Raw genomic sequence first — 23,919 nt, forward strand, 5'->3', positions numbered from 1 at the left:
GTACGGAGTTTGCACGTTCTCCCCGTGACCTGCGTGGGTTCTCTCCGAGATCTTCGGTTTCCTCCCACACTCCAAAGACGTGCAGGTTTGTATGATAACTGGCTTGGTATAAATGTACCAGCGGGGATCGCTGGTCGGTGCAGACTCGATGGGCCAAAGGGCCTTTTTCTGCGTTGAATCTCTAAACTAAACACAACATTATCAAGGCACTTGTGTGTTGGATGAACAGAGTTTTACCAATTTATAAATCCGCACAGGCATGGGAACTTTGGGTACTTATGAAATGATCTCATTATGAAATATCTTGGTGATGTTATTATCTGTTGCATGGCCTGTAAATTAGATGTTTATGCATAATTAAACTAAGCCTTAATTAACAGCTGGCTTTTAAATAAATTAAATGTTATATTTATGTTATTATGCCAGAAGAAATTTCAAAATTCCATTAACTTTATAAGTGTTTCTTAAAAAATGTTTATTCCTGCCTTAATCTAGTTTTCTTTTGTATTCTCCAATGTTTTTAATGCTGATTAGAAAAATGTCTTAACTGCTGGGAATATTTAATTAAACATTGCAGGAAGGATGTGGAGGCTTTGAATAGGGTGCAGAGGAGGTCTACCTGAATGCTGCCTAGTATAGAGGGCTTCAGCTACAGGGAGAGGTTGGATAGACTTGGAGTGCTTTCTCTGGAACGTCGGAGGTTGAGGGAAGGCTTGGTAGATGTGTGTAAAATTATAAGAGGCGTAGATAGGGGCGACAGTCAGAACCTTTTCCCCATGGGTGGACATGTCCAACACCCGAGGGCATAGCTATAGGGTGAGAGGGGGAAGGTTTCATCTTGAGCAAAGTGGAGGAACAGCAGGTTATGCAGCATCTGTGGAGGGAATGATAGACAATGTTTTGGGTCAGGACCCTTCTTCAGATTGATTGCAGTCAATCTGTAGTTTGATGTCTCAACCCGAAACGTCACCTACTCCTTTGCTCCAGAGATGCTGCCTGTCCCGCTGAGTTACTCCAGCCTTCGGTGTAAACCAGCATCTGCAGTTCCTTCCTCCATAAATCACTGTTATATCCTGCTTTGTTGTTTTGTTGTTTTTTGCACAATTCGCAGGCATTGCCACTTTCATTCCACTGCACATCTTGTATGTGTATGTAACAAATAAAGTTGACTTGACTTGACTTGACACCAGCCAGCCTTTGTCCCAACAAAACCTTTTTTACAGCTTTGTTGCAATCACTCTGTGGAAGGGTCCCGACCTGAAACGTGATCCATGGTCTCCACAGATGTTGCCTGATCCGTTGAGTTACTCCAGCACTTTGCGTGCTTTTTGTCAACCAGCATCTGCAGTTCCTTGTGGCCTCCTGCCACTCTCCTTGTCCGCATTAAAGTTAGAATCTCTTACTCTTTGACCTTTCTGCTTCTAAGTAATTGAAACACATGGCAGAATCCAGCTTTGTACTTCCACCTGGGTTATTGCCTGCCTTAGGAATGATAGATTCACCTTACATGTGATCTCACATATTGTCTGGTGCCTCCATCTCCCACACTGAGCTAACATTAGGCTTCAGTCAGAAGCAAAGTGCCTACCACAGAGACCTAAAGGATAGACCACTTAATATCAGAAGGTCATCTGCCGATTCCTTTCATTAGTTCCTGTGAAGCCCTTTTCTGCCTTTGACGTCATCTCTTAGATACTTGGACACACACTGCGTCCAGGTCTTTAGTGTCCTGAACTGGGGACCATGAGGTGGATTCAGAAGTTAAATGGAAAAAGGATCATCAGAGGCAAGGCTTTTACATTACTGAAATCCAATATTTAATCAAAGAGCAAATGTTCTTTGGCTTTCGCCCCAGAGATGCTGCCTGTCCCACTGAGCTACTCCAGCACTTAGTATCTAAACTGTTTTAATCATTCCTTGCTTCTCCGAAATAGAGTTGATGGTAATCCATTCTAAACAGGAGACACCCAAAATGACCTTAGGATGCCTCAAAGGTAGATAAAAATGCTGGAGAAACTCAGCGGGTGAGGCAGCATCTATGGAGCGAAGGAATTGGTGGCGTTTCGGGTCGAGACCCTTCTTCAAATGCCTCAAAGCATTTTTCACATAATTAATTGCTTTTTGAGAGCCCCCCCCCACCCAGTGTAATTTTGGGAAGACAAGGGCCAATTGTGGCTCAACAAGATCCCGTCAGTAGCAATGAGGTGACGTTTAGTTTTAGAGATGCAGCACGGAAACAGGCCCTTCGGCCTGCCGAGTCCACGCCGACCAGCGAACACCCGTTCACACTGGTTCTGTGTTATCCCATTTTCTCATCCACTAGGCGCAAGTTACAGAGGCCAATTGACCTAGAAACCTGCACGTCTTTGGGATGTTGGAGGAAACCCACACAGTCACAGGGAGAAGGTGCAAACTCCACATAAACAGCACCCAAGGTCAGGATCGAACCCGGGTCTCTGGTGCTGTGCCACACTAATGACCAGTATTGTTAGTTAAGGGATGTAATTTTAAGACTTTAGACTTCACAGATACAGAGCGGAAACAGGCCCTTCGGCCCACTGAGCCTGCACCAACCAGCGATAGATGGCACAATGGGCTAAGTGTTCGGCTGGCAACCGGAAGGTGGCCGGTTCGAATCCCGCTTGGAGTGCATACTGTCGTTGTGTCCTTGGGCAAGACACTTCACCCACCTTTGCCTGTGTGTGTCCTTGGGCAAGACACTTCACCCACCTTTGCCTGTGTGTGTCCTTGAGCAAGACACTTCACCCACCTTTGCCTGTCTGTATGGAAGTAATTGTGTGAAGCACTTTGGGGTCAATGCAAGTTGACTAAAAATGTGCTATATAAATAAAGACATTAAAGACATTACACTAGCACAATCCTACATGCCAGGGACATATTACAATTTTACCGAATCCCATTAACCTGCAAACCATTATGTAGTTAGAGGAAACCGGAGCACCTGGAGAAAACCCGTGCGGTTACGAGGAGAACGTGCAAACGCCACACAGACGGGACCCGGAGTCAGGATCGAACCCGGGACTCTGGTGCTGTAAGGCAGCAACTCAACTGCTGCGCCACCAAGCCACCCGAACATTGGGTAACATTGGCCAGATCTTTATCAAACATGCACAATGGCATGTTTTACACGGATCCCCGATGGTTGATCACCCCATACAACCTGAAAGATGCTGAAAGCACAACTTCAGAAACAGGAGGTAAATCTTCAGGGAAAAAATGTGCTTTCAGCAAGACTTATGAATTAGTAAAGATCAGACAGGTGCAGAGGTAGAAAGACTCGCCAAGGAAGTGTCAGCGATAAGGGCGGCACGGTGGCGCAGCGGTAGAGTTGCTGCCTCACAGCGCCAGAGACCCGGGTTCAATCCTGACTACGGGTGCTGTCTGTACGGAGATTGTATGCTCTCCCTGTGATCCCGTGGGTTTTCTCCGGGTGCTCCGGTTTCCTCCCACCTTCCAAAAACGAGCAGGTTTGCAGGTTAATTGGCTTCTGTAAATTGCCCGTAGTGTGTAGAGTTGAGCTAGTATATGGGGAGATCGCTGGACTCGGTGGGCTGAAGGGCCTGTTTCCGCGCTGTACCTCCAAACCAAACTAAAGCTAAAATGAGACAGGAGACAGGTACAACAATACCAACACAGACACACCACCAATTATCAGTGATCAGACAGGGAAAAGTTGCCACAGTACAAAGAGGCATGAAAGAAATGAAAGAAAAGAAAGATGTCGTGAAAGGAGAATAAGGAATGAATTACAGGATACAAGACGGAACAATGAGGAGGCTCGTGAAATAATTTTCAGAGATCAAACAAGAGAAAAGAATGAAGGTGCTTCTGAATGACAGCATCACCGCTGTACGTGATGGAGGGATGTTGTCAGTCAGCAAGGAAGAGAATAACCGAGTGATTTAAAGGCAGTCATTGGTGCAGCAACAACGACAAAAGCAAGTTGAACCAAGGACTGAGGAAGATGTAGAGCAGTACTGGAGAAGTGTGATCCAAGATTGATGGAGGGACTGTGGAGAAACATAGAAACAAAGACAATAGGTGCAGGAGTAGGCCATTCGGCCCTTCAGACCAGCACCGCCATTCAATATGATCAAGGTTGATCAACCACAATCAGTACCCTGTTCCTGCCTTCTCCCCATATCCCTTGACTCCGCTATCTTTAAGAGCCCTATCTAACTCTCCCTTGAAAGCATCCAGAGAATTGGCCTCCACCACCTTCTGAGGCAGAGAATTCCACAGATTCACAACTCTCTGGGTGAAAAAGTTTTTCCTCAACTCCGTTCTAAATGGCCTACCCCTTATTCTTAAACTGTGGCCCCCAGTTCTGGACTCCCCCAACATCAGGAACATGTTTCCTGCCTCTAGCGTGTCCAAACCCTTAATAATCTTATAGGTCTCAATAAGAACCCTCTCATCCTTCTAAATTCCAGAGTGTACAAGCCCAGCCGCTGCATTCGATCTGCAGAAGGGAAGGAAATGAGCAGAATGAGGAATGGTGTCCAGTACAAAACCCAGCCAGAGGTGGGAGGCAAGGTGGAGCGATGGGAGAGTAGAAACATAGAAACATAGAAATTAGGTGCAGGAGTAGGCCATTCAGCCCTTCGAGCCTGCACCAACATTCAATATGATCATGGCTGATCATCCAACTCAGTATCCCGTACCTGCCTTCTCTCCATACCCTCTGATCCCCTTAGCCACAAGGGCCACATCTAACTCCCTCTTAAATATAGCCAATGAACTGGCCTCGACTACCCTCTGTGGCAGAGAGTTCCAGAGATTCACCACTCTCTGTGTGAAAAATGTTCTTCTCATCTCGGTTTTAAAGGATTTCCCCCTTATCCTTAAACTGTGACCCCTTGTCCTGGACTTCCCCAACATCGGGAACAATCTTCCTGCATCTAGCCTGTCCAACCCCTTAAGAATTTTGTAAGTTTCTATAAGATCCCCTCTCAATCTCCTAAATTCTAGAGAGTATAAACCAAGTCTATCCAGTCTTTCTTCATAAGACAGTCCTGACATCCCAGGAATCAGTCTGGTGAACCTTCTCTGCACTCCCTCTATGGCAATAATGTCCTTCCTCAGATTAGGAGACCAAAACTGTACGCAATACTCCAGGTGTGGTCTCACCAAGACCCTGTACAACTGCAGTAGAACCTCTCTGCTCCTATAGCTGGAGACCCGGGTACGGAGATTGTACCTTTTCCCTGTGACCGCGTGGGTTTCCTCCGGGTGCTCCAGTTTCCTCCCACATCCCAAAGACGTGCAGGTTTGGAGGTTAATTCACTTTGGTAAAATTGTAAATTGTCAGTCAGTCAGTCAGTCAATTTTATTTGTATAGCACATTTAAAAACAACTCACGTTGACCAAAATGCTTTACATCAGTGCAGATACTAATGTACTACATACAATGGTACATAGATCTAACAATACATGCATAAACTGTTTACAGTGCCCCCTCAGAGGGGCAGTTATGATGAGGAGAGGGATTATTTATTTTCCTATTTTCCTATTTTCTATGTTTCTGTGGGTTATTGATCGGGGACGATCAGCCATGATCACAATGAATGGCGGTGCTGGCTCGAAGGGCCAAATGGCCTCCTCCTGCACCTATTTTCTATGTTTCTATGGATGTTGTGTGGCCCTCGTGTGTAGGGCCACAATATTGTCCCTCTACCGCAGCACCACCGTGCCACCCTACATATCTCTTGGAAAGAGTGTTGAAGTTCTATTTCATTGTGAATTTAAACTACTTCTTAAGTTTTGTAATTATTTGCAAAGATACCTAACGTAAGAGACTTTATTCTCTATGGGGTTCTTTTGTTCCCTTTCATCAAAAATCTCTTTGTTCCTGTTTGTTTCTCTTACTTTTTGTTAACATTTAGACAACTATTGATGGAGCCGATACTGGATGGAATCAGATCTGAGTTCCACAATGGTCATGAGTAATTGGAGCTGATTTTGTGAATTGTAAGCATATTTCTAGTTCTGCAGATGAGATTCCCCAATAATAAAGTGGGCACATTAAATTGGCATTTTGGAAAGTTGACGAGAGGAGGTTGTGTGGAGACCTGATAAAATAATGAGAGACATAGCTAGGGCAGACAGACAGAACCTTGTTCCCAGTTGAAGTCTCAAAGACTAGTGGGCGTTGCTTTAAGTATAGTTTAGACATAGGCCCACTGTGTCTGCAACGACCAGCGATCTCTGTGCACTAGTTCCATTCTACACACATTAGGGACTAGTTACAGAAGCCAATTAACCTACAAACCTGCACGTCTTTGGAGTGTGGGAGGACCCGGGGTGAACCCACATTGTCACAGGGAGAACGTGCAAACTCTGCACAGACAGCACCCGTAGTCAGGATCGAACCCGGGTCTCTGGTGCTGTAAGGCAGCAACTCTGCCACTGTGCCAGGTGAAAGGGAGATGTATGGGGCAAGTTTTTTTTTTACATAGAGTGTAATGTGTGCCTGGAACACGTTGCCAGGGGTGGTGGTGGAAGCGGATATGATAATAACATTTTAGAGAGTTTTAGATAGGCACATGGATATGACGGAAATTGAAGAATATGGATCATGTATTGCAGAGGAGATTAGTTTAACTTGGCATCATGTACAACACAGACATTGTGGGCCGAAGGGCTTGTTCCTGTTCTATATTCTACATTCTACTTTGAGACTACTCAGAGAGAATCTTTAAGAATAAGGAGTAAGTCATTTAGAACAGAGACGAGGAAACACTTTTTCTCACAGAGAGTGGTGAGTCTGTGGAATTATCTGCCTCAGAGGGCGGTGGAAGCGGGTTCTCTGGATGCTTTCAAGAGAGAACTAGATAGGACTCTTAAAAATAGCGGAGTCAGGGGATATGGGGAGAAGGCAGGAACGGGGTACTGATTGGGGATGATTAGCCATTATTACATTGAATGGCGGTGCTGGCCTACTCCTGCACCTATTGTCTATTGTCTATTGTCTAATCTAAAATATTATTTGCCTTGACAAGATATTTTTTCTGATTAAGTTGAATTCTAATAAAGACTTGCTTTCACAAAGCTTCCTAATATTATTTTAGGTAGACATAAAAAGCTGGAGTAACTCAGCGGGACAGGCAGCATCTCTGGAGAGAAGGAATGGGTGAGACCCTTCTTCAAACTGATACTAATTTATGATAAAATAATGCTATTTTAGAGTGAGTCGACAGATAAATCTCTCAAAAAAGTAATATTGAATTACCCGTTCTGAATGGAATAACCCAACCATAATTTAGAAAGGTTGATCGTATAATATATGCATCTGAGTGGATTAGTGATATTCATTTAAAATAATTAACAAATTATAAGACATCGCCTGATATTGAGCATGTGTTAATTAAGAAGCTTAATTAAATCTCACACAGTCTATCAGGCATGTGGTAATCTTTCTAATGATATGATAATAAGAACAGCTAATCATTTAAGTATAGGAAGGAACTGCAGATGCTGGTTTAAACTGAAGATAGACACAAAATGCTGGAGTAACTCAGTGGGACAGGCAGCATCTCTGGAGAGAGGAAAGGGTGACGTTTCGGGTTTGATGATGGGTCTTGAAACGTCACCCGTTCCTTCTCTCCAGAGATGCTGACTGGCCCGCTGAGTTACTTCAGCATTTTGTGTCTGTCTTCCAAATATATTTCTCTCCTCTCCTCTGTTCTGCAAGAGAAGGCGTGATTTCAACTCAAAGATAGATCAAGGATTAGACTCGATTCTCTGGGCAGAGATTAATTTAGTTTCGTTTAGCAGTACAGCGCAGAAACAGGCCCTTCGGCCCACCGGGTCCGTGCCGACCAGCGATCCTGCTGTTCCTACACCACTAGGGACAATTTTTACATTTACCATGCCAATTAACCTACACACCTGTATGGAATGTGGGAGGAAACCGAAGATCTCGGAGAAAACCCACGCAGGTCACGGGGAGAACGTACAAACTCCGTACAGACTGCACCCATAATCGGGATGGAACCCGGGTCTCCGGCGCTGCATTCGCTGTAAGGTAGTAACTCTACCGCTGCGCCACCGTGACTAATGGTGAATGGACAGCCGCATCGCAGGCATGCAGGGATGTATGTGAAGAACCTGCTGGGGACTGACCTGCTAGCGGCTCTTCGCCTGAAGCTCCTTCCACGGGCTGTAAAACAGACATAGAGAGAGAGCAGGAACACTTGTCAGTATTGACCACCCAGCAACAGCCCCACAGCCATCAAGGCCCCAGCACTCAGAGTACAGTGCAGTTAGGAACTGCAGATGCTGGTTTAGAAACATAGAAACATAGAAACATAGAAAATAGGTGCCGGAGGAGGCCATTCAGCCCTTCGAGCCAGCACCGCCATTTATTGTGATCATGGCTGATCGTCCCCTATCAATAACCCGTGCCTGCCTTCTCCCCATATCCCTTGACTCCACTAGCCCCAAGAGCTCTATCTAACTCCCTCTTAAATCCATCCAGTGACTTGGCCTCCACTGCCCTCTGTGGCAGGGAATTCCACAAATTCACAACTCTCTGGGTGAAAAAGTTTTTTCACACCTCAGTCTTAAATGGCCTCCCCTTTATTCTAAGACTGTGGCCCCTGGTTCTGGACTCGCCCAACATTGGGAACATTTTTCCTTCCATTTGACCACTGGAATTTAGAAGGATGCGACGGGATCTTATAGAAACATGCAGCTAGATGCAGGAAAAACGTTCCCCATGTTGGGGGAGTCCAGAACCAGGGGTCACAGTTTAAGAATAAGTGGTAGGCAATTTAGGACTGAGATGAGGAAAACATTTTCACCTGGAGAGTTGTGAATCTGTGGAGTTCTCTGCCACAGAAGGCAGAGGAGGTCAATTCACTGGATATTTTCAAGAGAGAGTTAGATATGTTCTTTGGACTAATGGAATCAAGGGATATGGGGAGAAAGCAGGAACGGGGTACTGATTCTGGATGTTCAGTCATGATCATATTGAATGGCAGTGCTGGCTCGAAGGGCCGAATGGTCTACTCTTGTACCTATTTACCATGTTTCGATGTTTCAAATTGCTGGGACACCGATGACCAGTCAGCAGAAAGTTTATTCCTGCACGTCACGAGATGATCGTGTAAATAGTGAGCTCACAGTGACATTGTCATGGTGAACCCCAGCTCCAATCTTCAGGTGTGAACAGTGGTGAGTCCTCGTGTGGGCACGGATATCCCGTGTGTGTGTGTGTGTGTGCATTATGCAACAACACCACTTCTAAATATATTCCTCTCCTCTCCCCCGCACTGACAAGACAAGACATGATTCCAGCTCAGAACCAGAGCTGTATCGCAGGGGGGAGGGACAGAGCCTTGGAGTGATCAGAGACTCAAAGCCGGCAACCCTCTCTGTAGGTGTGTAGTGTAGAGAGCAACTGCAGATGCTGCTTTACACCGAAGGTAGATACAAAACGCTGGAGTAGCTCAGCGGGACAGGCAGCATCTCTGGAGAGAAGGAATGGGTGACGTTTCAGGTCGAGACCCTTCTACTTTTTCTTTTTTTTCTCTCTCTCTCTCTTTCCTTTCCTTCTCCTTCCTCATCTCTGGCACTCTCATCTCCTGTCTCTTACTCACACTCACTCTCACCCACCCACAGATAAACACACTCTCACACAATCGCACACACACACAGATAAACACACACACACACACACATCTCTCACACACACACACACACACACACACACACACACACACACACACACACACACACACACACACACACACACACACACACACACACACACAGATAAACGCACTCTCACATGCAATCCCATGTACTCTCACAATCACACGCACACACACTTTTGCACATAAACACTCTCACACCCACCCACACACTCTCGCACACACACTCACTCTCACACACATAGCCACACACCCACAATTAAACACACTCTCACACGCACTCCCACACACACTCTCACACTCACACATGCACACACTCTCACCTGCACACCCACACACACATGTATACACACACTCTCTCATGCACTCATACACACATTTTCACGCACCCATGTATATAATACTCTCACACACACACACATAAACAAGTACACACACACATGCACACACATGTATATAATACTCTCACACATGCAAACACGTGCACATATTTTAACACACTCACACACACATACAGACAAATATACACACATATTCACACACACATGTACTCTTCCTCTTTTTCTCCCTCTACATTTCCCATTTTCTGTTTCTCTCTTTCACCCTCCCCCTCTCCGTATCTCTCTCTTTTTCTTTACCTCTCATATTCTTTCTCCCTGTCTCGCTCTCTCTCTCTCTCTCACTCTCTCCCCACCTTCTCTCTCTGCTTTGCCCCCCTCCCCCACCCACCGTTATTTCTTTGCCACCCCCCCTCGTCTCCCTGCCACATTTCCCATCACTTTGTCCCTCGTTATGAAATCTATCCAAATATTTGGCTTGGATCTGATTTAGTTTCCATGGAAATGTTGACAAAAGAAGTAGTGGTGCCAACTCTGATTGTCTGCCTTCCGGGAGGGTTCGATGCATCACCTCAGCCCGTCAGACGTTGCACCTGGTTAAACAGAGAACCTTTCCCATTTCCAATTTGATTTCTGACCACAAATAAAGAAAATAACGCTCAAAGTACACCTTAACATTGGTTGGTGATAGACACAAAATGCTGGAGTAACTCAGCGGGACAGGCAGCAACTCTGGAGAGAAAGGATGGGTCGAGACCCTTCATCAAATGTGAAACGTCACCCGTTCTCCAGAGATGCTGCCTGACCCGTTGCGTTACTCCAGCATTTTGCGTCTGTCTTCAGTGTAAATCAGCACCTGCAGTTCCTTCCTACATTTTAGTTTAGTGAAGTTTAGAGATACAGCGCGGAAACAGGCCCTTCGGCCCAACGAGTCCGCACCGACCAGCGATCCCCGCACACTAACACAACCCTACACACACACACACACACTAGGGACAATTTACATTTGTACCAAGCCAATTAACCTACAAACCTGTACGCCTTTGGAGTGTGGGAGGAAACCGAAGATCTCGGAGAAAACCCACGCAGGTCAAGGTGAGAACGTACAGACAGCACCCGTAGTCGGGATCGAACCCGGGTTTCTGGCGCTGTAAGGCAGTAACTCTACCGCTGCGCCACCATGCATAATAGTGGTTGATTTCTCTTCGATCTTTGCTTGCAGTTGCGTTTGGAGCTTCCAGACCAGATATGGAGAGATGGGGAAAGACTATCAATGAGCTCGGAGATTCGTTGAGTGAAAGGGGACCTGAAACTATAGACCGGGATGCATGTATAACCCCTTATTGACATCAAAGGGCATCTTGGGCAGATAGTTTCATAGAGTCATACAGTGTGCAAACAGGCCCTTCAGCCCAACTTGCCCGCACTGGCCAACATGTCCCAGCTATCATGAGTCCATGGAAACCCATGACTTTCAGCATCATTGGTCAGGCTCGCCTGATGGGGAACGGGCAGAGTGGGTGGTGAGGTCCGACAGGATTAATGGTGTTACCTTTTCCTCAGTATCTACGCTGGCTTCAGCTGCCTGAGGAAGAGCTGGCACGCTGGGACCTGCGGGAAGGGAAAAGGAAGGGTTAAACAAAATCTCCCCGCTGACTGCTGCAAAACTCCGGTAAATATTCCACCCACGATCGTCTCCTGTCTGAATTTCCTGGACAGGTCATAATCATAGAGTCATAGAGTTTACAGCGCGGAAACAGGCCCTTCGGCCCAACTTGGCCAACATGTCCCAGCTACACTAGTCCCACCTGCCTGCGCTTGGCCCATATCCATCCAAACCTGTCCTATCCATGTATCTGTCTAACTGTTTCTTAAACGTTGGGATAGTCCCAGCCACAACTACCTCCTCTGGCAGCTTGTTCCATACACTCACCACCCTTTGTGTGGAAACGTTACCCCTAAGATTCCTATTAAATCTTTTCCCCTTCTCCTTAAACCTATGTCCTCTGGTCTTCAATTCCCCTACTCTGGGCAAGAGACTCTGTGCATCTATCCGATCTATTCCTCTCATCATTTTATACACCTCTATAACATCACCCCTCATCCTCCTGCGCTCCAAGGAATAGTACCAGCCTGCTCAACCTCTCCCTGTAGCTCAGACCCTTGAGTTCTGGCAACCTCGTAAATCTACTCTGTACCCTTTCCAACATAGCCAATAGACAATATGCGCAGGAGTAGGCCATTCGGCCCTTCGAGCCAGCACCGCCATTCACTGTGATCAACATCTTTCCTGTAAGATGGGTGCCTGGAACTGAACACAATATTCTCCAAAGGTTACACGTCCTCCACAGATCTGGTCAGACTGCACTGCTATTATGGGTCCAAAGACCATGATTAATTCCAAGCGTGAGGTTCAATTTGTAGCTGTGCCTAATGCAGAATGCATGCAGCTAACAACTTAACACAAAAGCGTTAACTGGAGGGCTAAAAATAGTACCCAGTTAGAATAAAATGTCAGAGCATGAGTGAGAAGTCTCTTGGGGCATGTTTTCTCCACACACACAACGGCAGCAGTGTGGAACTGCCGACATCGCTGGTGAAACCGAGCAGACACCTAATCCCAGCGACACTGGGAGAAGATGGTGACCACTGCCCAGCCCATCACGGGTCCTGACCTCCCCACCGTCAAAGGGATTGCCAAGAGTCGCTGCCTCAAAAAGGCAGCCAGCATCGTCAGAGACCCACACCACCCGGGCCGCGCTCTCATTTCACCCCTGCCATCGGGAAGAAGGTACAGGAGCCTGAAAACTGTAACATCCAGGTTCAGGATGACCACAGTCATCAGAGGTTGTTTAACACTCAAAGGCGAATGAATGAATGAATGAACGATACTTTATTGTCACAGTTGTATTCTCTGTTTTGTATAAGCAAGGTATGCAAAGAGTCGCTACATAAAGGGCATCGATACAGTTACAAAGTATCCATGCTAGGTCCCCCTTTGTTCCCCCCTCCCCCCCCCCCCTCCCCCTCAAGAGCATGTGGCTCAAATGCAGCCACCACTTGATGAGCAGCCCTGTTAGATACTCAGCCCAGTTTGGGCCCCCCCACCTGCTCACTGCCCCCCCCTCCCCCAGGCCCAGTGGCCCTCACCTGCCGTGGCGTGACTGCCCGCAGCGATTTTCCCATCCACGTTCGCCCTGATGTCTGTGAACACCTCCTCTTCCTCCCTGTCTCCGTCCAACTGCGGGAGAGAAAGAAGTCACCATGCATTCAAAAGCTCTCTGCCCAACGCAGTGGGCTGGTTCTCGTTTGCATTGGCCCTGTCTGCAGTTGAAGAGTGCGAGGGTTTGTGTAGTCGGACGGCAAGAGTAAGGCAAGCTGCGCCACCGTGCCACCCACCAGGTTCCCTCATCCCTGGAGCCCTGGGTTTGGACGCGAAATTCTTAAGGGGTTGGACAGGCTCGATGCAGGAAGATTGTTCCCGATGTTGGGGAAGTCCAGAACAAGGAGTCACAGTTTAAGGATAAGGGGGAAGTCTTTTAGGACCGAGATGAGAAAAACATTTTTCACACAGAGAGTGGTGAATCTCTGGAATTCTCTGCCACAGAAGGTAGTTGAGGCCAGTTCATTGGCTATACTTAAGAGAGAGTTAGATGTGGCCCTTGTGGCTAAAGGGATCAGGCGGTATGGAGAGAAGGCAGGTACAGGATACTGAGTTGGATGATCAGCCATGATCATATTGAATGGCGGTGCAGGCTCGAAGGGACGAATGGCCTACTCCTGCACCTATTTTCCATGTTTCTATGTTTCTAAAATGCTGGAGTAACTCAGCGGGACAGGCAGAGAGAAGGAATGGGCGACGTTTCGGGTGGAGGCCCTCCTTCAGACTGGTACGTTTCGACTCCACCATCTGATAGTGAGGGGCACACTATTTGATCCCCACTCCCACACACCCCGAGCCGCGCTGCCGTTTTTTCTGCCTGTCGTTCTGCTTTAATTATGTAACGGCTACACCCACAGGGTAATTGCCTCAATCACCCAGATCGTCACATTCACTGCTCTCAGCAGTAAGTGGAGCTCGAGGTGGAGAGTGTAAAAGCTGCTTCTCACTGTGACTCATTGACACCAACAGCAGCTTCCTGTCAACCCTGCCCCTTGCTTCACTAACCCAACATATACCAGTCTGTGGTGTTAAACCCAGCCCGTCTCCCAGTCACTGTGGTTTAGCTAAACCAGCCCCTCATACAATTGGGTTTAACTAAACCAGGGGTGGGGAACCTTTTCATGTTGGAATGCCACATTAAGTTAGCTGTAATCTAACAAGGCCGCATCCAAGAAACTTCAATCAGATATACTTCAAAATGTACATTATTTTGTTAAAATAGCCCTCATGACTTAGAAACATAGAAACATAGAAAATAGGTGCAGGAGTAGGCCATTCGGCCCTTCGAGCCTTCACCGCCATTCAATATGATCATGGCTGATCATCCAACTCAGTATCCCATCCCTGCCTTCTCTCCATACCCCCTGATCCCTTTAGCCACAAGGGCCACATTTAACTCCCTCTTAAATATAGCCAATGAACTGTGGCCTCAACTACCTTCTGTGGCAGAGAATTCCACAGATTCACCACTCTCTGTGTGAAAAAATGATTTTCTCATCTCGGTCCTAAAAGACTTCCCTCTTATCCTTAAACTGTGACCCCTAGTTCTGGACTTCCCCAACATCGGGAATAATCTTCCTGAATCTAGCCTGTCCAACCCCTTAGGGCTTACTAATGTTTTAATTGTGGCCGTCAGTCGGGGAGGATTATTTTGTTGAATCTTCTTTTACTCTTTGGTATTTTAAATACGTTCATTTTAAGATTAAAATAAAAATAATAAAAGAAGAACAAAAACATATGAATAAAAATAAAAGGATTTGTTCTACAAATATTGGATTCATTCAAAAGGCCGCACTTAATGGTCCAGAAGGCCGCATGTGGCCTTAAGGCCGCAGGTTCCCCACCCCTGAACTAAACCAAACCCAGTCAGTGTTGTTTAAGTCTCCCAGTCAGTGGGACTTAGTTAAGCAGGGCGGTATGGTGGACTAGCGGTAGAGTTGCTGCCTTACAGCGCCAGAGACCCGGGTTCAATCCTGACAACGGGTGCTGTCTGTACGAAGTTTGCTTGTTCTCCCCGTGACCTGCGTGGGTTTTCTCTGAGATATTCGGTTACCTCCTACACTCCAAAGACGTACAGGTTTGTAGGCTAATTTGCTTGGTATGAATGTAAAAACTGTCCCTAGTGTGTGTACAATGTGTTAATGTGCAGGGATCGCTGGTCGGTGCGGGCTTGGTGGGCTGAAGGGCCTGTTTCCGCACTGTATCTCTATACTACCCTAAACAGTCTGAAACAAATCCCCATACACTAGCACTATATTACACACTACAAATAACCTACCTGATCTCCCGGTGGCTCAGCACTTCAACTCCCCCTCCCATTCCGAATCTGACCTTTCTGTCCTGGGCCTCCTCCATGGCCAAAGTGAGCACCACCAGAAATTGGAGGAGCAGCACCTCATATTTCGCTTGGGCAGTCTGCACCCTAGCGGCATAAACATTGACTTCTCCAATTTCCGGTAGCCCTTGCTGTCTCCTACCCCTCTCAGCTCTCCCTCAGCCCTCTGGCTCCTCCTCTTCCTTTCTTCTTCCCGCCCCCCCCACCCTACATCAGTCTGAAGAAGGGTTTCGGCCCGAAACGTTGCCTATTTATTTCGCTCCATAGATGCTGCCGTACCCGCTGAGTTTCTCCAGCACTTTTATTAACCTACAAACCTGCACGTCTTTCGAATGTGAGCGGAAACCTGAGCCCCTGGCGGAAAACCCACAAGGTCACGGGGAGAACATACAAACTCCGTACAGACAGCACCCGTGGTCAGGATCGAACCCGGGTCTCTGGCGCTGTGAGGCAGCAACTCTACTGCTGTGCTGCCGTTACTCAGGTATATGAGGCAGCTACTATAATGCCATTTGGACAGGTGCATGGATAAGGAAGGTTTAGAGGGATATGGGCCAAACGTGGGTAGGTGGGACCATTGTAGATGTGGCATCGTGGGCAGCGTGGGCACATTGGGCTTGTTTCCAGCAGCAACTCATGCCACCCCTCTGTTAGCTCCTTCTACACTGTCCTGCCTATCCCTGTCAGCTGAGGTGCTGCATAGGTTAGGCCGACAGGTCAGATCCCTCTATCAAAGTCCCATCAAATACTTCCTGGAGGATGACAGCACAGGTTAGATAACAGATTTCAGCTTTCTCCACCATGGTGGAACAGGGGCTCTGCAAGTAGCCATGGTTACTGATTTGCTAAAGAAGCTTCTATCACCATGGTGACAGTTCTCAAATTTATTCATTCAAAGTTGGTCCAAATGCTTGTGCTTCCAATTGTTCTACTTGTTATTGAGCTGTTGACGTCCACTATTCTCTGCTCCATAACTAAGGTCGTCCGTCGGAAACTTAAGGGCCTGTCCCACGAGCACACGCCTGCATGCGGCAAGCGCGACCAAACCGGAAGCGGGGGCTGCGCGGAGGTCGAGTGAGTGACGTGAAGTTCGAGCGAAGTCCGTGGGAAGTTCGCGCGGGACGTACGGCATCAAGGCGCTGCGTACGGCGTCAAGACGCTGCGTATGCCCGTCGAGGCGGTGTGTACGGCCTTAATGCGGCTGTGGGCCGGCAGGCCGTTGCCGGGCGGAATTTTTGAACTGTCAAGTTTTCCGGAGCCCCGCGCGATGTCGGGACCAGCTCCGCACAACTACATACGGCTCCGGCGATCGAAGTGGGACCGGCCCCGTGAGGCCGTACGGCTCAAGCGACCACGTTAGGTCGCGCTTGCCGCATGGAGTCGCATGCTCGTGGGACCGGCCCTTTAGTTGCCAATATCCAAACTCACTTCCCTCTTCACTCACCGACCCTGCTCTTGTGACCCGCAGCCCTGCAACGCCATGAATTTAAAAATTATCGTTCTATGTTATAAAATTGGAAATATGGAAAATTGCAGGGCTGAATCAAAGTGCAAGATATAGAAACAAGGACTCGCAAATGTTCAAGAAGGAACTGCAGATGCTGGAAAATCGAAGGTAGACAAAAATGCTGGAGAAACTCAGCGGGTGCAGCAGCATCTATGGAGCGAAGGAAATAGGCGTCGTTTCGGGCCGAAACCCTTCTTCAGATTTGTAAATATTGGTTTACACAAAAGGACACAAAGTGCTGGAGTTACTCAGCCAGTCACGCAGCATCTCTGGAGAACATGGATAGGTGACGTTTCAGATCAGGTCTGAAGAAGGATCGCGAATCCTTGACAAGGAGTGTAAGATAGTTGTTTAATAGTTTATCATTTGTCGTGTATTAGGGTGGTGGGTTCTGTTTTGTTTTTTACTGCACTGTAGATGTATATATTATTTTAATATTTGAATAAATATTTTTTGATTAATAAAAAAAAGAAGGTTCTCGACCCAAAATGTCACCTATCTGTGTTCCCCACAGATACTGCCTGATCCGCTGAGTTACTCCAGCACTTTGAATTGAAGTGCTAGCACAGCTTAGCAGGGCAGAGTGGTCACCTTGCTTCATAAGTTCCGAAGTGAGAGGAGCAGAATTAGGCCATTCAGCCCATCAAGTCTACTCCGCCATTCAATCATGGCTGATCTATCTCTCCCTCCTAACCCCATTCTCCTGCCTTCTCCCCATAACCCCTGACACATGTGCTAATCAACAATCTATCTATCTCTGCCTTTAAAATATCCACTTACTTGGCCTCCTGTGACAATAGGTTCCACAGATTCACCACTCTCTGACTAAAGAAATTCCTTCTCATCTCCTTCCTAACAGAACGTCCTTTTATTCTGAGGCTTTGACTCTCCCACTAGTGGAAACATCCTCTCCACATCCACTTTATCCACTATTCACTTTCCTGATGAGTGCGGGTGTCAGGGGTTGAGGGGAGAAGGCAGGAGAATGGGGTTAGGAGGGAGAGATAGATCAGCCATGATTGAATGGTGGAGTAGGCTTGATGGGCCGAATGGCCTAATTCTGCTCCTATCACTTATGAACCATTGGGAAGAAGGTGTAGGAGCCTGACAACTATGACCACCAAACCTTACACTGCTGTGTGGGAGAAGTCCGTGGCCTGACTCACCGTGACGATGAGATGCTTCTCCTCGTAGTACTGGACTAATGGGACGGCGTTTTGCTTGAAGGTGGCGAGGCGCCGTTGGATGGCTTTGGGGTTGTTGTCGGGTCGGCCTTGTTCCGCTCTCTTCTCCAGTCTCTCCCTGAGTCGCGGGCTGGCGCAGGAGAGATAGATCACCAGGTCTGGCACGCAGATCTGAGGGTAGGACAACCGCCAGAGTCAGCACTGCGTATCGGCAGAATCTGTACAAAAGCCTCGCCACAATTTTCCTGCTCAATTTTCCTGCTCAATTTTCCTCCTCTCCACCCCCCCCCCCGGCAATTTACAGAGGCCCAATGAACCTTCAAACCCGCACGTCCTTGGGATGAAATATTGTAGAGCTTTCCTTGGGATGTGGGAGAAGAATGGAGCACCCGGAGGAATCCCACGAGATGTCAGAGACGGAACGTGCAAACTCCACACAAACAGCACCCGAGGTCAGGATTGAACCTGGATCTCTGAAGCAGCCGCTCTACCAGCCGCACCACTGCGGGAGTTCTGCACTCTGAGCGAGGGAGAGATGAGGGGGTGCAGCCCTGTTGGGGAGACAGTGTCTCGCTACCCTCATGTGGAAGAGGGTACTGAGGGGCACCACACTGGACGAGGTGCTAAATATCTGATCAAATCTTATACCATTGCCCAGTTAATATAGTCTCATTTTCAGTTCGGTTTGGTTCATTGTCACGTGTACCGAGGTACAGTGAAAAGCTTTTGTTGCGTGCTACCCAGTCTGTGGAAAGACAATACATGATTACAATCGAGCCATTTACAGTGTACAGATGCATGATAAGGGAATAACGTTTAGTGCAAGGTAAAGCCAGCAGACTCCGATCAAGGATAGTCCGAGGGTCACCAATAAGGTAGATAGTAGTTCAGGACTGCTCTCTGGTTGTGGTAGGATGATTCAGCTGCCTGATAACAGTTGCGAAGGCTTCATGGAGAATTCAGAGGAGTATTAAAATATCTTACACATGAATATGCAGGGACTGGTGGGATTCGGATCACGTTAAGACAGAGGAAATTAGTTTAACTCGGCATCATGTTCAACATGGACATTGTGGGCTGAAGGGCCTGTTCCTCTGTTGAACTATTCTGTGACAAGGGGTCACAGTTTAAGGATAAGGGGGAAGTCTTTTAGGACCGAGATGAGAATTTTTTTTTTCACACACAGAGTGGTGAGTCTGTGGAATTCTCTGCCACAGAAAGTAGTTGAGGCCACAGTTCATTGGCTATATTTAAGAGGGAGTTAGATGTGGCCCTTGTGGCGAAAGGGATCAGGGGGTATGGAGAGAAGGCAGGTACAGGATACTGAGTTGGATGATCAGCCATGATCATCAGTAAAACTATAAAGGATAGTATTCGGCTGAAGGCAAGGGCATATAAGGTAGCCAGAGGTAGTGGGAGGGTAGAGGATTGGGAAGCATTTAAAGGTCAGCAAAAAGTAACTAAGAGATTAATTAAGACGGGGAAAATAGGCTATGAGAGGAATTTAGCGAACAACATAAGAACTAATAGTAAGAGTTTTTATAGCTATATAAGAAGAAAAAGGGTGGCTAAGGTGAACGTTGGTCCATTGGAGGGTGAGACTGGAGAGTTGTTGGTGGGGAACATGGAAATGGCAAAGGCATTAAACGAGTATTTTGTATCAGTCTTCACCATAGAAGACACAAAAAATATTCCAACGCTGGATAAACAGGAGGCGGTAGGAATGGAGGAGCTAAATACTATTAAGATCACCAAGGAGGTGGTATTAGGGAAATTAATGAGACTGAAGGAGGATAAATCCCCTGGGCCTGATGGATTACATCCAAGGGTCTTGAGGGAGATAGCAGTGGGGATTGTGGATGCATTGGTGATAATTTTCCAAAACTCCCTGGAGGCAGGAACGGTCCCAGTGGATTGGAAAATGGCCAATGTAACACCTATATTTAAAAAAGGAAGTAAACAGAAGGCGGGTAACTATAGACCGGTTAGTCTAACATCGGTGGTGGGTAAAATGTTGGAGACAATTATTAAAGAAACACTAACGGGCCACTTGGATAAACATGACTTCATCAGACAGAACCAGCATGGTTTTGTGAAGGGGAAATCGTGTTTAACGAATCTGCTCGAATTCTTTGAGGAAGTAACAACTCGGGTGGATAAAGGGGAACCGGTGGATGTGGTATACTTGGACTTCCAAAAGGCTTTTGACAAGGTGCCACATAAGAGACTATTGCTAAAAATAAAAAATTATGGGATTGGGGGTAATATATTAGCATGGGTAGAGGATTGGCTAACGAATAGGAAGCAGAGAGTGGGGATAAATGGTTCATACTCGGGATGGCAACCGGTAACTAGCGGGGTTCCGCAAGGGTCGGTGCTGGGACCCCAGTTGTTCACAATTTATATAAATGATTTGGAGGAGGGAACCAAGTGTAATATATCAAAATTTGCGGACGATACGAAAATGGGAGGGAAAGTAGGGGATGAGGAGGATAGGAAGAGTCTGCAAAAGGATATAGATAAGCTAGGTGAGTGGGCAACAACTTGGCAGATGAAATTTAATACTAATAAATGTGAAGTCATTCACTTTGGGGAAAAAAATGATAGGGCAAGTTATTTTCTAAATGAGGAGGAGCTGCGTTGTAATGCAACGCAAAGGGATCTAGGGGTATTAGTACATGAATCACTAAAAGTCAGTATGCAGGTGCAGCAAGCAATCAGGAAGGCCAATGGAGTTTTGGCCTTTATTGCTAGGGGGATTGAGTATAAAAACACGGAGGTCTTGCTGCAGCTGTACACGGTATTAGTGAGACCACATTTGGAATACTGTGTACAGTTCTGGGGTCCATACTTAAGAAAGGATGTACTAGCCCTGGAGGCAGTGCAGCGAAGGTTTACAAGATTGATTCCTGCAATGAGGGGATTGACATATGAGGAAAGGTTAAGTAAGCTGGGACTCTACTCTTTGGAGTTTAGAAGAATGAGAGGCGATCTCATTGAAACGTATAAGATCGTGAGGGGCCTTGATCGGGTGGATGCACCGAGGATGTTCCCAATGATCGGGGAGGCTAGAACTAGGGGACATAGTTGCAGAGTGAGGGGGGGCTCTTTTAAAACTGAGATGAGGAAGAACTTCTTCACCCAGAGGGTGGTTAGTTTGTGGAATTCACTGCCCCAGGGAGCAGTGGAAGCGGAAACGTTAAATATATTTAAGTCAAAAATAGATGGTTTTTTAGCTGCCAAGGGGATAAGGGGCTACGGGGAGAGGGCAGGGATATGGACCAAGGTATGGTTAGTATAGTAGACCTGAGTGATCTCCTGGACAAGTGTCGATCGCCTGGATTGGGGTCGGAGAGGAATTTCCCGGATTTTTTTCCCGAATTGGACCTGGGTTTTTATCCGTTTTTTTGCCTCCCCCAGGAGATCATGCGGTTCTTGGGGTGGAGAGGGGTGATAGCGGTATAAAGGGGAGGGTAGTGTCTTGTGTTCTGTGTCTTGTGTCTACTGTTTGTGGGTAAGTGTGTCTGTTTAGTGTTCAGCCATGAGTGAATGGCGGTGCGGGCTCGACGGACCTGGTGGTCTACTCTCGCACCTACTTTCTATGATTCTATGATTCTATTGAATTGCAGTGCAGGCTCGAAGTACCGAATGGCCTACTCCTGCACCTATTTTCTATGTTTTTATGTGTACTTTACAAATGAAATGTCTAAAAGCAGTCGACTCTAAAGACCCAAGATTGTGAAAGGTATGGTTGAAATGTTCTCTTTTGGCTGAGTTCAGGGATTATGAGTCAACATATGGTGAGCGTTTGACGGCACTGGGCCTGTACTCGCTGGAGTTTAGAAGGAAGAGGGGCGACCTCATTGAAACTTACCGAATATTGAAAGGCCTGGTTAGAGTGGATGTGTAGAGGATATTTCCACTAGTGGGAGAGTCTAGGACCAGAGGGCACAGCCTCAGAATAAAAGGATGTACCTTTATAAAGGATATGATGAGAATCTGTGGAATTCATTGCCACAGAAGGCTGTGGAGACCAAGTCAATGTTTGATCTACAACAGCCTCAGAATAAAACGACGTTCCTTTAGGAAAGAGATGAGGAGGATTTTTTTGAGTCAGAGGGTGGTGAATCTGTGGAATTCATTGCCACAGAAGGCTGTGGAGACCAAGTCAATGTTTGGTCTACAATAGCCTCAGAATAAAAGGACGTTCCTTTAGGAAGGAGATGAGGAGGAATCTTTTGAGTCAGAGGGTGGTGAATCTGTGGAATTCATTGCCACAGACGGCTGTGGAGGCCACGTGAATGGGTATTTTTAAGGCAGAGATTGATAGATTCTTGATTAGTGCGGGTGTCAGGGGTTATGGGGAGAAGGCAGGAGAATGGGGTTAGGAGGGAGAGATAGATCAGCCATGATTGATTGGCGGAGTAGACTTGATGGGCCGAATGGCCCAATTCTGCTCCTTGAACTTATGAAGGAGTGATGACTGCACCTGATCATCGAAGCAGATGGCTTGGGACACCTCCCGTGGGAATCCATCGATGACAAAGCCCTGGGCATCTGGCTGCTGCATCAACTGCTGCTTAATCTCATTTATGGTTGTCTCCTGTGGAAGGAGTGTGAGGAGTCAAACATCGCACTACCACAACGTTTAACAAACAATTAAACAGGTAGACACAAAAAGCTGGAGTAGCTCAATGGGACAGGCAGCATCTCTGGGGAGGAATAGGTGAGGTTTCGGTTCGAAGACCATTCTCGACCCGAATCTTCACCCATTCCTTCTCTCCAGAGATGCTGCCTGTCCCGCTGAGATACTCCAGCTTTTTGTGTTTCTCTTCGGTTTAAACCAGCATCTGCAGTTCCTTCCTACACAATTAGACTGGTAGACACATGGATAGGATGGGCTTAGAGGGATGAGATGGTGGTGGAGGCAGATATAATAGTGGCGTTTAAGAAGCCTTTGGATATTTGGTATATGAAACGAGCTGCCAGAGGAGGTAGTTGAGGCTGAAACTATAACAACTTTAAAAAAAACATTTGGACAAGTACATGGATAGGAAAGGTTTAGAGGGATAGGGGACAAAGCAGCCAGGTGGGACTTGTGAAGATCGGACATGTTGGTCGGGGTGGGCAAGTTGGGCCGTTTCTGTGTTCTAACACATTCTTTAAAACCAAACATGAGGCTCAGTCCAAGTCCTTGTTTGACGACACTTCCCTCAAGAAAATTGGGATGTTTCTGCTACATTGGCGTCACTATGGAAACGGAAGTTGTGGCTGTCAAGCGAGAGGAGATTTGCGGCGATGGTTTAGGTTGATTAGTGTCACGTGTGCCAAGGTACAGTGAAGAGCTTTTGTTTATTGCATGCTCTCCAATCAAATCGGACAATGCTCTATGTAGAAACAAAGGAACTGCAGATGCTAGTTTACAAACAAAAAGTGCTGGAGTAACTCAACGGGTCAGGCAGCATCTCTGGAGAACATGGACAGGTGACGTTTCAGATCAGGAGGTCTGGAGAGGTGGTGTTTCAAGTTGGGAACGTTCGTTAGCCTGATTGTACAGTGGAGGTGGGGGGGGGGGGGGGGGGAAGAAAGCTAGTATAAAGCTAGGAGGGGCAAGACAAAGTATGACAGGTAATATGTGTTCACCTGTGTTCATCTATTACCTGCCACCCTTGTTCCTGCCCTTCCTCTCTTTTAGCTTGCCGTTACCTGTGGCCC

General features: G+C 47.0%; 1 protein-coding gene across 1 annotated transcript in view; it reads right to left on the minus strand.

The window, feature by feature from the left end:
• LOC116991949 (adenylate kinase isoenzyme 5-like) overlaps positions 1 to 23,919 on the minus strand; it is a 54,463-nt gene that overhangs the window by 16,950 nt on the left and 13,594 nt on the right. The window contains exons 5-9 of the mRNA XM_033050960.1: positions 22,694 to 22,807; positions 18,187 to 18,375; positions 13,166 to 13,256; positions 11,568 to 11,626; positions 8,146 to 8,182 (exon numbers count right to left, since the gene is read on the minus strand). Coding sequence (XP_032906851.1) covers positions 8,146 to 8,182; positions 11,568 to 11,626; positions 13,166 to 13,256; positions 18,187 to 18,375; positions 22,694 to 22,807 — 490 coding nt within the window. The remainder of the gene's footprint in view (positions 1 to 8,145; positions 8,183 to 11,567; positions 11,627 to 13,165; positions 13,257 to 18,186; positions 18,376 to 22,693; positions 22,808 to 23,919) is intronic.

The sequence above is a fragment of the Amblyraja radiata genome, chromosome 35 (assembly GCF_010909765.2).
Source record: "Amblyraja radiata isolate CabotCenter1 chromosome 35, sAmbRad1.1.pri, whole genome shotgun sequence".
Taxonomy (NCBI): domain Eukaryota; kingdom Metazoa; phylum Chordata; class Chondrichthyes; order Rajiformes; family Rajidae; genus Amblyraja; species Amblyraja radiata.